The 15,202-nt window shown below is 38.7% G+C and overlaps 1 protein-coding gene across 1 annotated transcript in view; it reads left to right on the forward strand.

Moving 5' to 3' along the window:
- The window catches only part of SNTB1 (syntrophin beta 1), a 302,133-nt gene that overhangs the window by 135,068 nt on the left and 151,863 nt on the right, over positions 1 to 15,202 (forward strand). The window contains exon 2 of the mRNA XM_072603188.1: positions 1,996 to 2,212. Within this exon, the coding sequence (XP_072459289.1) occupies positions 1,996 to 2,212 (217 nt within the window). The remainder of the gene's footprint in view (positions 1 to 1,995; positions 2,213 to 15,202) is intronic.

Consider the following 15,202-nt stretch of genomic DNA (forward strand, 5'->3'; position numbering starts at 1 on the left):
TGGACACAATTCAGTCTTTCACTTCCTAGCCATTTCCAAACCAAGCTTCCAGCATCCCAATCCCAACCCCAACTCCATTCCCTTCCATCTGCCCTTTAAGTTTTGTCTTTCTCCATTAGAATGTAAGATTCCTGAGGGTAGGGACTGAGATGGCAATCAAATTAGGATCTTTTGCTGTTTTTGTTTTACTGAAAGTGCTTCTGATTGAATAATGTGATTAAAGAAGATCTTTCCCACTCATTGATGGGCCTACCCATTGTGGGATGCTTGATTAGGGGAGTTGTTTTGTAGGAGGGTCCCAAGTACCTTTTGCTTTTTATATTAAGGCATTGGGGTCAGAGGGTTATGCCCTTGGCTCTAAAAAGTGTCTAAATACTTTGAGGGTGAATTTTTAGTTTGGGGATTAGTTTTTGTAAGAAGCTTTACATGTCAGACAGGGATTCTGGGAAGCCACTTTAAGGAGACCCCCACATTTGAAAACCCAGATGTCATTGCTTCCCTCTCTGGTAACTATGGTCAGACAGTTGGACTGTCTGTTAAATTCAGGCAGAGGAAGTCATGTCTGTTGACTTTTTGATTTCTCTGTATTTTCTTTGAAGTTCAGGGTACTGACTTCCCTGAACTAGGTGAATAATATATGTGCTTGGTTAAAGGAATGATACATGTGCTTGATTAAAGTGATTGTTAACCCTTCAAAAGTTGCCTTTCCTTTTATGAATGCAGATCTAAGAACCTGTGGAAGCAGGCCCCCTGTGTATGTTGGAGTGCTTATGATACAGGGACTACTTTGGTTGCTTCTCTTTGTATCCTCATCACTTAATATGGTGCTTGGCACATAGTAAAGTGCTTAATATGTGGTTTATCATTAATTCACCATAAATGTTTGTTGAATAAAAAAATAGCTTCCATACTTTATAACAAGAATGATTTTTAAAGGATAAAACTATAAAAAAATTGATTTATGGAGTAATGTTCTGGCTCCCTCTATCTCCATCCATGGAGCAGCCATCTCTCATTCCTTTCTACTTATGACCACCAAAAAGTATACTGGATCTGAGTTCCTAGGGACTCTTTTTGATCTCACCCTGAGAACCCTTATAGTATCTAACTAAGTCTATCTTTTGGCTCTGTCTTGGCATTCAACACTTTCACTATTTCTAGTTAAATGGATTTTGTTCCAACCTCCACCCCCATGCTATTTTCTTCAATGAATTGATAAACAAGGTATAATTGGTAGAGAGAAGATTTCTAGTACAGAGAAGACTTCTGGCCAGGAGAATCAGAGCAAGCTGCAGGTAGGAGGTAATATTTAAGATCTTGAAGGATTTCAACAGATAGAGACAGATTGGACTGAGTAATCTATACAGTGTGAACAAAGGCACAGAAATGGTTTATAAAGTACAGAATATGTTTGGAGGATTGCAAGTTCACTTTGACTAGAGCATTAAAGATTATGGTCAGAAAGTTGTTAGAGGGATAGGTATAAAATCAGAGTATGTGTGCTTCTGCTTTAAGATGTCCAGAGATGGAATCCCCTCCCTCCCAAGGCAGCCCATTCTAATTTTTAGACGCTGTTTTCATGGTTAGGAAGTTGTTTTTCCTGACTTCAAGCCTAAATTTGCCTCTTTACAATTTCTACACATTGCTTATGGTATCGTTTCTGAAACTGAACAAAGCAAATGTATTTCCTCTTCCACAGGACATGCCTTCAGATTCTTGGCAGTTATCATGTCCATCTGAATCTTGTCTCTTCCAGGGTAAACAATCCCCAGTTTTTCCTAGTAATCATTGATCCTTGTATATCATAGACTTGCTACCCCTCACCATCCTGATTTTCCATTCTCTGGCTTACCTGTGTCCTTGCTAAATTGATGCCCAGAAATCCAGTGATTTCCCCCCCCCTCCCCATTACAGCAGCTCTCATAGCCTCTGATTCTATTTGCCTAATGATACTTACATTCTTTTTTCTCTTGGGTTTTGTCTTTCTATTTGTAGTGAAGTACATGCGAGAAGCGACTCCCTATGTGAAGAAGGGTTCTCCAGTGTCAGAGATCGGGTGGGAGACTCCCCCGCCGGAATCCCCCCGGTTAGGAAGCACCAACTCAGATTCACCGTCGCCAATCTCCCTCTCATTTCATAGAGATAAAAAATGCATCCCACTCAAGATGTGCTACGTGACTCGGAACATGGCTCTGAATGACCCTGAAGACAGGTAAGGTGTCCTGTTCTTTCTCTGCTTTATTCCTGCTTTCTGTTCCAGCTGCCATCCAGCTCCTAGGTTGAAAGGACACTGTGGACACTCAGGAGGTATGGCTGGCAGCCTAGAAATTCTTGTGTGTTTCCAGAAAGTTTTCTCCAGCGCTGCAGGGAAAGGCCCAGCTCAGGGAGGGAAGATGTATCCCATTTCCCAGGCTCTCACTTTACAGTGTTTCCAATGGTGGATGGGGAATCATAACTCTAGAGATGAAAGGGACCTTAGAGGCCATGAGATCCAACTGGCTCATCTTACAGATGAGGAAACTGAGGCTTAGGGAGATTTCAAGAAACTTACCTAAGGATACACAGGTAAATGTAAGAAGAAGAAACTGAGTCCAGGTATTCTGTTTCTAGAGTCAATATTCTTTCCATTCCCCACCATACCCCACCCCCAAAAAAACTGGTATTGTAAATTAGCCTGGAATGCTGATATAATATATGTATCTGTCATTTAATCCATAAGTGTTCAATGTTCAAGGTACCATGCTAAGTGTGTGTGGGGGCTGGGGGAATACCAGTACAAAAACAAATAGTTGTTGTCCTTAAGGAGCTCATATTCTACAGAGATATCAAGTATAAACAGAAGAGGAAAGAACATTTGCTCTACAGTCAGCGGGCCTGGTTTAAACCTTGTCTCTGTTGCTTACTACCTTGAATAGGTCACTTCACATCATCCTCACCTGTAAAATGAGGGAGTTGGACTAGAAGGCCTCTAAGTTTGCTCCCATCTCTAGTCTATGAACCTAAGTAGCTATGAAAGAAATAATTTGGCCTTTACTTATTTGGCAGAGGCTAGAGCAGGGTGTTACAGCATGGCTTAGTGGAGAAAGATCTAGAGTTAGAGTGAAGTTGACCATCTCAGCTACTTTCTAGTTCTTTGACCATGCAAAATTGCCTCTCCTTTCTGGTCCTCTGTTTCCTTCCTCCCCAGCTAGATGGCATAGTTTTTAGAGCACTGAGCATGGCATCAGGAAGACCTAAATTTAAATCTGGCTTCACACATTTACTAGCTGTGTCACCCTGAGCCAGTCACTTAACCCTGTTTGCCTCAGTTTCCTCATCTGTAAAATGAGCTGAAGGAGGAAATGGCAAACCACTCCAGTATCTTTGCCAAGAAAACCCTAAACAGGGTCATGAAGAGTCAGAAATGATTGAACAACAACAACAAATAGGGATAATGATAGTGCCTTCCTCACAAAGTGGTTGTGAGGATCAATTGAGATCATGTTTATAAAGCAGTAGATAAACGGAAAACATGACTGTCATCTCACACTCAGATTCTGGCTTTTACCCTGACTCTACCAATATGTATCTCTAAAGCAAGTGGCATCATGTCCAGGAGGATCTGGTTTCCCATTTGTCAGATGACAGGGTTTGTCTCCATTAAGGAGTTTTAACTTCTTCTGTGTATCATAGACCCCTTTGTCAGTCTGGGGAATCCTAGAGAACCTCTTCTCACAATATTTTTAACTAAATGAAGAAAGTGTTCAACCTCATTTTTGCTATTTCATCATTTCAGTCATGTCCAACTCTTTGTGACCCTATTAGGGATTTTCTTGGCAAAGATACTGGAGTGTTTTGCCATTTTCTTCTCCAGCTCCTTTTACAGATGAGGAAACTGAGGCAAACAGGATTAAATTGATTTGCCTAGGGTCACATAGCTAATGGCTGAAGCCAGATTTGAACTAAGAAAGATGAGCCTTCATGACTCCAGGCCCAATACCCTATTACTGTACCACCTAGCTGCTTCCAATTTCAGTTAGAGGTTAGGGATAATAAAGATAAGGAAGGAAGGGAGGAAGGGAGGGAGGGAGGAAGGGATGAAGGGAGAAAGGGAGGAAGGGAGGAAGGAAGGAAGGGAGGAAGGAAGGAAGGGATGAAGGGAGGAAGGGAGGAAGGGAGGAAGGAAGGAAGGGAGGAAGGAAGGAAGGAAGGAAGGAAGGAAGGAAGGAAGGAAGGAAGGAAGGAAGGAAGGAAGGAAGGAAGGAAGGAAGGAAGGAAGGAAATTTTTCCATTTCATGGACCTGCTGAAAAAGTATCCCTACCTCTTGGGGAAACAGACCAATAGACCCGCAAAGGGTTAAGAAGTCCTGGTCTAGATGATAGGATTCTCTTTCTGGGGAAGAGGGAGGTATGCCTATAATTCTCATGAGAAGTGGTATCTCTGGAAGAATTTCAGCAGGAGTTCACGTCACTAGATTACAATATCAGCCAATTCATGGGAGGCATGGGGAGGTCAGCCAAAAGTGAGAAATAAGTGAATTGTGGAGGATTTTGGTTTTTTTGTCAGGGTTTCCTAATTCATCTTAACTGGCAAAGATGGCTATTCAGGGATAGACTCAAGCAGAAGAGGGAGATTGAGAGTGGGGGAGAAATAGCCAGCAAATAGGGAATTTCTGTGACCTTTGCATCTGCATTAAAATGCTAAAAATAGGAACAGCTCACTGGCCCTTATTTGTAACATGTGTGGGACAGCTGCATCACACCAGCAGACTAAATAATTGGCTATTTTCACAGTTGCTGACAATGAGAACCAACGGGGCATGCAAAGGGGAGAAAGTTGCCCATCCCAACCCCCAGATCAATGCTCCTTTTGTTTTTCTCTCCACATACTAGCTCCAAAGATCCTGCTTGAACCCCTTCTGAGTCTCAACACATATTTGTTGGATTAGAGCTGCATTTTTACACGCCTTGCCCTCCTTCCCCCCTCCCAACACACCCCTCACCATTGTTCATTATATCTCTACAGGGATCAGTCAGTGGAGCAAGGGAAAAGAACAGAAGCAAAGCCATGTGGGCAGGAACACACAAGCAGGGCCAGAGGTAGGGAAAATTGTGAAGTCAGCTGAGTTTTCTTCTTTTCAGTTCATCTCCTTTTCTTTCTTTTTTGCAGACAGGGTGATTGGGGGCAGGCAGGAAGATCACTTGGCTATGTAGGTCCCACCCCATTCAGGTACTTTACCTGGACATTCCAAATCTGAACCTTTGTTCTGGACAGTTTCAAACTTCCTACCCATCCTAGTGCAAGGTTGTCCCATACCCTGAGGTTCCCTTTCCAAGATTTCAGTTATGTAATCTGATAAATTTGTCTGTGCTAATACATTATGAGGTGCGAATGTGATACAGTATTATTCCTCCTAAGCAACATATTTGAATTTTAAGAGACCTTTATAAGAATCAAAGCCTTAACTCCAAAAATGGCCATTCAGGCTGAAACCTTTCTAACTGAATAAAATCCAAAATTCTTAACCTGTCCCTTCCCATAATCTGGTGCCACCCTTCCTTCCTAATTTTATCTCATTTTAATCTGCTTTTTGTACACTACTATCCAGCCAAATTGGATTGTCCACCTTCTCCTGGACAAGTCTGATAGCACCCACCATTCTCTGTGCCTAGGATGCCCTCCCTTCCTGCCTTTGCTACCGATTGAAATCCTACCTGGCCTCCAAGACCCAATGTTACTTTTCCAGACCTAACAAGTTGGAAATTTTCTTTCAAAAGACTGCAGAGTGAAGCCAGCTCTCCCAATACATTTCTTCCTTATCAGCCTAAAAATACACTAAATGAATTTTGTGCAGGAAAGCCCATTAAAAGTCACAGTGAGATGTTTTTCTAGCCCAGAGCATCATAGGAAGACAGAAAGAGAAGACTGTAGACACTAATGTGCAGACTGGCCAGGAGTTCATGCTGGAGCAGAAGTGCAACAGTTGTAGCTGTAGCAGCAGCAGCCATAGGGAGTCACCTATGTCTCAGGAATCAAAAAGACACTTAACATCTGGATAGAAAGAGATTTCACAGGATCCCTACACTAGCACTTGAAGCAGGAATGGATGCCATCTGTTGGATCTGTTTGTTATCCACTTCTGGATCACAGTTCCAGGGAGAGAAAATGGTCATGGTTGTGAGGGAGCAGGGGCTCTCTTGAAGAGACCAGAATGTAGACCAGGAGGGCACTGAAGAGAACTCTCCATGTATCACACTACCTTGAAAACATCAAAAGTTTTCAGGCTAGGAAAACTATGAAAGTAGCAGATGGACATAAAGGACAACTGACCATAAAAAGTTTCTATTATGATATGACAAAAAACTCAGAAAACAATGACTGGAAATTATCTGTAAGCAAAACCTCAAAGAAAAATGCAGATCCGACAAAGCCCAAAAAGAATTCCTAGAAGAACTAAAGAAAGAACTTTTTTAAAAAGGCAAAGAAGATTTTTTAAAAATCAAATAAGAGCAGTAGAGTAAAAATTGGGAAAAGAAATGAGAGCTATTCAAGAAAATTATAAAAAAGAATTAACAGCTTGTCAAAAGAAGGACAAAAAAATGCTGAAGAAAACAAGTCCTTAAAAATCAGAATTTGCTAAATGGCAAAAGAGGTACAAAATCTCATTAAAAATGAGATTTCTTAAAAATTAGGATTGTAGAGACAGAGTGAGTTATGAAGTGTAAAATGGATAGTTTTAATTATATTAAATTTAAAAGGGTTTGCACAAACAAAACCGATGTAATCAAAATTCAAAGGAACACAGAAAACTGGGGAGGGGGCAGGATTTTACAGCAAATATCTCTGATAAAGCCCTTATTTCTCAAATATATAGGAAACTGAGTCAAATTTCTAGGAATACAAGTCATTCCTCAGCTGATAAATAGTCAAAGGATATGAACAGATAAAGAAATCCAAGCTCTCTATAATATGAAAAAAAAAATGTTCTAAATCACTATTGATTAGAGAAATGCAAATTGAAACAACTCTGAGATACTGCCTCAGACCTACCAGATTGGCTAATATGACAGAAAAGGGAAACAATAAGTGTTGGAGGGGATGTGGGAAAATTGATACACTAATGCACTATTGGTGGAGTTGTGAAATGGAGAGCACCAATTTGGAACTATGTGCAAAGGGCTATAAAACTGCACATACCTTTTCATCTAGCAATATTAATAGTAGGCATGTATTTCAAAGAGGTTTTTTTTTTAAAAAAAAAAAGGAAAAGGAAAGGACCTATTTGTACAATATAATGATCCAAGACAATCTCAGAGGACTCGATGAAAATTCTTATCCATCTCCAGAGAAAGAACAAAATGCAGACCAACATTTCTCCCTCTCTTCCATCTTTCTTTCCTTCCTTTTTTCTTCCTTTTTTCCTTCCTTTCTTCCTTTGAGTTTTCTTTTACAAAATAACTAATATAGACAAGTTTTACATGGTTGCACATGTATAACTATAGGGCAGGGAAAAGAGGGAGGGAGAGAATTTGGAATTCAATTTAAAAAAAAGTTTAAAATTGGTTTTACTTGTAATTGGGGGGAAATAAGATATTATTTTTAAAAATTGGAATTGGTCAAGTAGAAACTAATGACTCCATGGGACATCAGAAACAATAAAACAGTTTGAATAAAAATGAAAAATAGAAGATGTGAAATATCTCAGAAAAAACAACTCACTTGGAAAATGGATTAAGGAAGAAGCCATGATTTTAAAAAAAACTAGATATTATATTTCAAAAAATTATGAAGAAAAACTGTCCAGATATCTTAGAACAAGAGGCAAAGTAGAAATTTAAGGAATGCATTTTTCATCTCATCTCCTAAAAAAAAAAAGAAAAACCCTAAATGAGAATGCCCAGGAATGTTATAGCCATATATATTTTACAGCTTCCAGGTCTAGGAGAAAATGCTAAACACAGCTTCAAATATCATAGAGCCAGAGTCAGGATCACACACAAGCTTTAGCAGCTACAACTTTAAAAGAACAGAGGGCTTGAATAGGATATTCTGAAAAGCAAAGGAACTAGGATTACACCCAAGAATAATCAACCCAGAAAAATTCCTATGGGATAAAAATGAATATTTAATGAAATAGAGGACTTTTAAGCATTTTTTTTTGAAAAGACCAGAGATGAATTGAAAACTTGACATTCAAACATGATACTTGAGAGAAGAAAAAAAGGCAAGCATAATGTAGAAACCATAAGGGACTTAATGGGGTTAAACTATTTGCATTCCCATTTGGGAAGATGATACATGTAACCTCTAAAAGAGTCTACTTAGACAGAGGGTGTAGATGTGAATATTATGTCAGGATGATCTCAGAAGAAGAATGGAAGGATGAGAAAGGAGGATACACTGGGAGAGGAAGAATAGGGATAATAGAAGCAAATAAGCAAAGTAACCTAGTATTTGACAAACCCCCCAATCTCAACCATTGAGCCATGTACTCATTATTTGACAAAGATTGCTGGAAAAATTGGAAAGTCTGATAGAAATTAGGCATAGACCAACATCTCACACTGTACACTAAGATAAGTTTAAAATGATTGCAAAATTTAGACATGAAGGGTGATATAAGCAAATTAAGGGAGCCTGGAAGATTTTATTTATGAGATCTATGGTTAAGGGAAGAGTGTATCACCAAAAAGAGATAGTAATGTTCACAGGAAGCAAAATGAATACTTTTGATTACATAAAGATAAGAAGTTTTTATACAAACAAAACTAGCACAATCAAAATGAGGAAAAAAAGCAGGAAGCAGGGAAAAGTACAAATTTCTCTGGTAAAAGTTTCATTTTTCAATTACATAGGAAACTGAGTCAAATTTATAAAAATTAAAGCCTTTCCCCAAATGATCAAAGGATATGAACAGGCAGTTTTCAGAGGAAGAAATCAAAGCTATCAATAATCATATAGAAAAATGCTCTAAATCAGTAATTATTAGATGCACATTAAAACAACATGGAGGTGCCACCTTATACCTATTAGCCTGATTAAGGTAGCAGAAAGAAGTACAAATGCTGCAGAAGATGTGAGAAAGTAGGTGCACTAATGCACTGTTGCTGGAGCTTTGAACTGGTCCATCCAGTAACTATGCCTAAAGTACTCTAAAATTTTGCATATCCTTTGAATCAGCAATATGGCTACACTGTACACCCAGAAACTAAAAAGAAAAAAGGAAAGGACTCATATGTGCAAAAATATTTATAACAGGTGCTTTTGTGGTGGTAAAAAATTGGAAACTGGGGGATGCCCATCAATTGAGGAATGACCAAAGAAATTATTGTATATGAATGTTCTGGAATGTTATTGTGCTATAAGAAATGACGAAAGGAATAGTTTCAGAAAAACTTGGGAAGATTTATATGAAGTGATACAAAAATGACGTGAGCAGAACCAGGATAATAGTGTACATAGTAACAGCAATATTGTATAAATAATCAACAGTGAAAGACTTAGTAACTGATGCACCTTAATAGCAATGATCCACTGCAGCTCCATAGAACACAATGAAAAATGCTATCTACCTCCAGATAGAGAACTGTTGGCCTAAAGGTGCAGATTGAAGCATATTTTTCTTGCTTCCTACCCCACCCCTAGAACATGACTAATGCAGAAATATATTTTGCATGCATAACAGATATCATATTTCTTCTCTTCTTAATGGGTGTAAAAATAGGTGGAGGAAGGGAAAGAATTTGGAACTGAAAATAAAGCTTTAAAAAACTGTAAGAGGAAATTTTCTTTCCCTCCTCAGTCATCATATCATCATGGAATCAATAATTGTTTTTCAAATCCCTACTGTGTAGTAGGCACTGTGCTAAATGCTGGGGATACAAACATAAACACTCAAGACAGTTCCTGACCTCAAAGAACTTACATTCTAATAGTTGAAGCCTATCCAGGGGAGCCCGAAAGGGAGATGCCCTGGGTAACATGGCATCTATCAAGACATGGTGACCATGGAAAAAGCAAAATGATAGTTAGAGATGAGAATAATGAATGGGGTTGTAAGCAGCTTGGTGAAGAGGTGGCCAGAAAATGATGTGGAAACCTGATTCTGAGCAAGATAAGAGGAAAACTTAACTTCAAAGATCAAAGAGTGATCCAAGGTTGTGGTGAAGGGAAGAGAGGGTTTAAGGATGGTGGCCAGAGTGTAAGGAGCATGGTAAGAAGGGGTGAGAAGGTGTCTGGGAACGGAAAGGTTGCATCACAAAAGTGAAATATTCCATGTTTTCAAAGAACTTGCATCTTATTGGGGAGACAACATGTACATATAAAAATATATAAAAATAGATAATTTTGGAGGGGAGGAAATTGGCAGTTGAGTGAATCATGAGAAGCTTCATGTAGAAGGTGGCCCTTGAGCTGTGTGTTTAAGGAAATTTGGGATTCTAAGAAGTGGAGATGAGGGAAGGAGCCTATGTAAAGGCATAGAGATGAAGGATGAAGTTTCACCTATGATGGATTCGTATTGAGAAGGTTAGCTAGGGTTTATGACAGGGAGTGTAATAAAGTTAGAAAGGTATGTTGGAAGCCAGGTTAACATGGACTTTAAAAGCCAAAGAGAGGAGCTTATATTGGATCCTAGTGGTAACAAGGAGCCACTGGAGTTTACTGGGGCAGGTAGGGGTTGACCTAATTAGACCTCTGCTTTAGGAAAATCACTTTGATAGCTGAGTGTAGGACATATCAGAGAAGAGAGAGATATGAGGCAGGGAGACCCATTAGGAGGCTACAGTAATATATTCCAGACAAAAGATGATGAGAGCTGCTCATATAGCACTGTATTTGCTCCTCTCTTAGGTATTTATGTTCTATTTTGTATTGCAGTTGCTTGGTTATGTGTTGTGTCTCTATACTAGATTGTAATCTCAACTTTGTACTTTGAGTACCTGGCACGGGCATTTGCACATAAGAGACCCTTAGCAAATGTTTCTCGTGTGAATTGAACAGTATTCAATCTAGGTTTTGGGGCAAGCTCATAGTAGAAACAAATAAATTCATCAACCTTTAGCAAATCAAAGGATACAGATTGCCAGTACTATCTACTTCCAAATGGAGAGACAGCCTTATGTTGAGGAGGAAGAGCTTCTGTCTCCTGTTGTTGTTCTCTTGTATCCGATTCTTTGTGACCTCACCAACCACAGTTCACCAGACCCTTCTATCCTCCGCTGTCTCTTGAAGTCTAAGCTTATGTTCACTGTTTCCATGATAATATCTATCCTTCTCATCCTCTACCATCCCCTCTTCCTTTGGCCTTCAATCTTTCCGAACATTAGGGTCTTTTCCACTGAGTCCCATTTTCTCAATATGTGGCCAAAAGTTTCAGCTTCAGTATTTGACATTCCAGTGAAGAGCCTGTATTAATTTCTTCAAGTATTAACTGATTTGATATCCTTGCTGTCTAAGGGACTCTCAAAAGTCTTCTTCAGCCCTGCAATTTGATCATTGATTCTGCAGAGTTCAGTTTTCCTATAGTCTCACAAACACTGCTACCAGCAAAACCATGACTTTGACCATATGGACCTTTGTTAGCATTGTGATATATCTGCTTTTTAGTATCTTGTCCAGACCTGCCATAGATTTCCTTCCAAGGAGCAAGCATCTTTTAATTTCATGGCTGCAGTCACCAGCTACAGTGATCTTTGAGCCCAGGAATATAAATTCTGACACAGATTCCATTTCTTCTCCCTCAGTTTTCCAGGAAGTGATGAGACCAGTTACCAAGATCTTCATTTTTGAGTGTTTTTTTTTTAATGTTAAGCTTCAAGCCACTTTTTATACTCTTACTCTTCTCAAAAGTCCTCTAAATTCCTCTTCGATTCCTGACATCAAAATTCCTCTTCACTTTTTGACATTGGATCTGTCTCCTGACTCTGTCCTTTTTTCTCTCACTGTCCCCCATGTCAGTGGGGAAACCTTGTCTCTGCCTCCTAGCTTTCCTGGCTTCCTTCATATCTCAGTTAATATTCTACTTTCTGTAAGAAGTCTTTCTCAATCCCCTTTAATGGTAGTGCCTTACTTCTGAAATTACTACCAGATTATTCTGTCTATATCTTGTTTGTAAATAGTTGTTTGCATACTAGCTCTTCCATTAGACTATGAGCTCCTTAAGAGTAGTTTGTGTGTAGGTGGACAATATGGGGAGATGGGGGAATGATGTTTACCTTTCTTTGTATTTCTAGCATTAGCATATTGCCTAGCACATAGTAGTGAGTGCTTAATAAATGCTTATTGGTTGACTGACTGTGTCATTTGATAGTGAGCAAATGGACTAGATTAACCTCCAGGGATCAGATTTAGCAAAAAAGTTCCATCAGGTAAAGAGTCAAATTCAGGGATATCATCCCAGATCCAGAGTTGCAATGGACCTCAGAAGCCATCTAGATCAACCCTCTTATTTGTATATGATGAAATTGAGGTGGGGAGAAGTTGAATGATTTTCCCAGAGTCACATAGCTAATAAATATCCGAGGCAGGATTTGAACCCAGATTTTTTTTGACTCCTAGTCCAAAGTCCTATCTACTCCATGATACTCAATCCAAATAACATGCAAAACACTAGAAGAAATCATATGCCTTTTATTTCAAGCAGGCTTTCCCTACCTATTTCTCAAATAAATATCACTAAAGCATTTTGAGGACATTATGGAGACATCTGCTCTTCTTCCCTAACAAAATATTCGTAGGAATGTTTTGCTAACCACTCTGGAATTTCATTTTCTTTGGTCAAGGGCAGATACAACACTTGGGCATTTCAAAGTACATTCAGGGAACCGATGAAGTAGAAAACAAGTTTATAGACAATTGCCTCTCTTAAAGATCACTGGGAAAAAGGGAAATCTGCCCCTGTTTCTTTTCAACCCCATTTGAAAGTTACTTCATATTCTTCTAAACAACTCTTGCTACATTTTCAGACCCTTGGTTTATATTCAGTCATCAGGAGAGATTAATAATCAGTCACCATCTTTCCTATTCACACACTTGCTTCCAACTTGGCCAACTTTCCCTTTTTCTCTTGTTTGAGTTACCATTTACTTGTCCACGTGTCTCAAGCTGCTATTTATTTCTAGCACACGGAATATTTGTGATATGGAAACATAGCCAAACCTTTAAGGTATTAGGATAAAAGAAAAAGTTATGACAAACACGGAAGTTCATGTCCTTGACCTTGGATTATTCAAATAACAAACTGCTTGTCAGATAATATTCCATTAATCAGAGCTGTGGTGCCCTTATGTCTGGGTAAAACAAACCACTACCTACTTAAAAAATAAAACTTTCACAAACTCTACAGTAGAGTATAGGTAATGTTTTTGGGCAAAGGCATTGTTAAAATGCAAATGTCATTTGGAAAACGTATACTGTATATAAGTGAATATGCTTATATAAATTGAGCATCTGTAAACACTGAACCACTAACTAGGTATTATTGAGAATGTATCAAAGTATCTAGTCATTGAGAAGCATACTTGGGCAGTGGGGCCAATAGACAGATAACTGTAGGAAGAAAGGAGGAAGACAAGCATTTGCAATCAATCCTTAACATTCATTCACACATTTAACTTTTGTGACTTCAAGCATTTGTGTGATTTTATTAGTCACCTCATTTTCACTTTTGCATTGGCAACTGTACATTTGCAGCTATGTGCAGTAGAGGAAAAAAAAAATGAGAGGCATGATGTATGCAAGTTTATAGAACAGCAGATATCCTACTAGGTGCTTCACTGGTCTTGTTCCAGTGCATTCAGAGTGTTGAACATGATGCTGAGACCTCTTTGGTGTCCGCATCTTCCAACAGCAGTGACTAAAGTCCCAGCAACCTCTCCTTTGGCTTTCAGAGGGCAGCCAAGGTAGAGAGGTTTACAGCAGTATATTATTGTCTGAAATCAATGTTTATTTTTATTGAGATGCTAGCACAAAAAAACACAGAATTCTAGGGGATTGCTAGTAAGAAAAAAATGTTGTGCATGTTACCAGCTTTATTTTTGTACTACATTTTATAGGTTATTTGATGGTTACAGTGTTAGGAAAGGTTAGGAAAAGTATCGTTAGAATTAATGTTTTGTTTAAAAGAATTTTATGCAAAAAAGTGTATTTTCAACAATCTTTAGCAAAAGATTAGAGTTTTTAGTGGTTGCAGGAACCTAACTCCCTATTTCCTACAGGTTCAATGTGTCAATATTCAATTTTTTTTTACTTTTGCACCATTTTCTTGGAATGTTGTATTGCGCCTAGCCCCTGACTCCTGCAAAAATTGAGAACTGACTTTATTAAGTGCTTTGTATGTGCCAGGAATTGTACTAAGCACTGGAGATACAAATAAAAGCAAAAAAAGAGGATAGTTCTGCCCTCAAGGAGCTTATATTTTAATGAGGGAAACCAAGACACAAAAGAAAGCTAAATAATTTCTGGCAGGGAAAACTTACAGAACAAAAAAATCTATAACATATGGTACAGTATGTGAAAGCAGATTTAGGGGTGATGCTTTGCAGCTGAAAAGCCCTGGATACTTTCATGTAGGGGAGTATCAGAAGAAGGATAGAATATAGAAAACAGAGTTAGAGGCAGTGAAGAAAAAATTTCACCTACTTCATAATTTCCCCTAAACCCAGCAATGGCCAGAATTAACTGGCATTTCCATGAATCTGCAGAAAAATGGTAATTGATGCTCATAACCCTGAAGCATAACAGTATCCTGAATTATTTTCTGAATCATCAAAGATTAAATTTTATTCAGTACAGTGGTATTGAACATATCACTGTCCCTGCACTTGTCTTCTCCTTCTTTCTGTCTCAGAGGAACCAATTTTATTTCTGCTCTTTAAAAAAAAGCTCACCATTTATAGTCTGGACACTTCTGCCTGGGCCAGACTCTTATTCCTATAGTGAGTCCCTCCCATTCTAAGTGGTTCAGTGGATAAAGCACTGGACTTGGAGAAGAGAAGGTCTTAGTTTAAATCCTTCCACAGACACCAACTTAGCTGTGTGACCCAGGGCAAGTCACTTAACTTCTGTCTTCCTGTTTCCTCAACTATAAGAAAACATCTACTTTCCAGAGTTGTTATGAGAATCAATGAGATACTACATGCAAGTGCTTTGTAAAATTAAAGCACTGCAGAAATGCTAGTTATTAATATCATTATTATATCATATTATTAATATTACCTTCAA

The sequence above is a fragment of the Notamacropus eugenii genome, chromosome 4 (assembly GCF_028372415.1).
Source record: "Notamacropus eugenii isolate mMacEug1 chromosome 4, mMacEug1.pri_v2, whole genome shotgun sequence".
Classification (NCBI taxonomy): Eukaryota; Metazoa; Chordata; class Mammalia; order Diprotodontia; family Macropodidae; genus Notamacropus; species Notamacropus eugenii.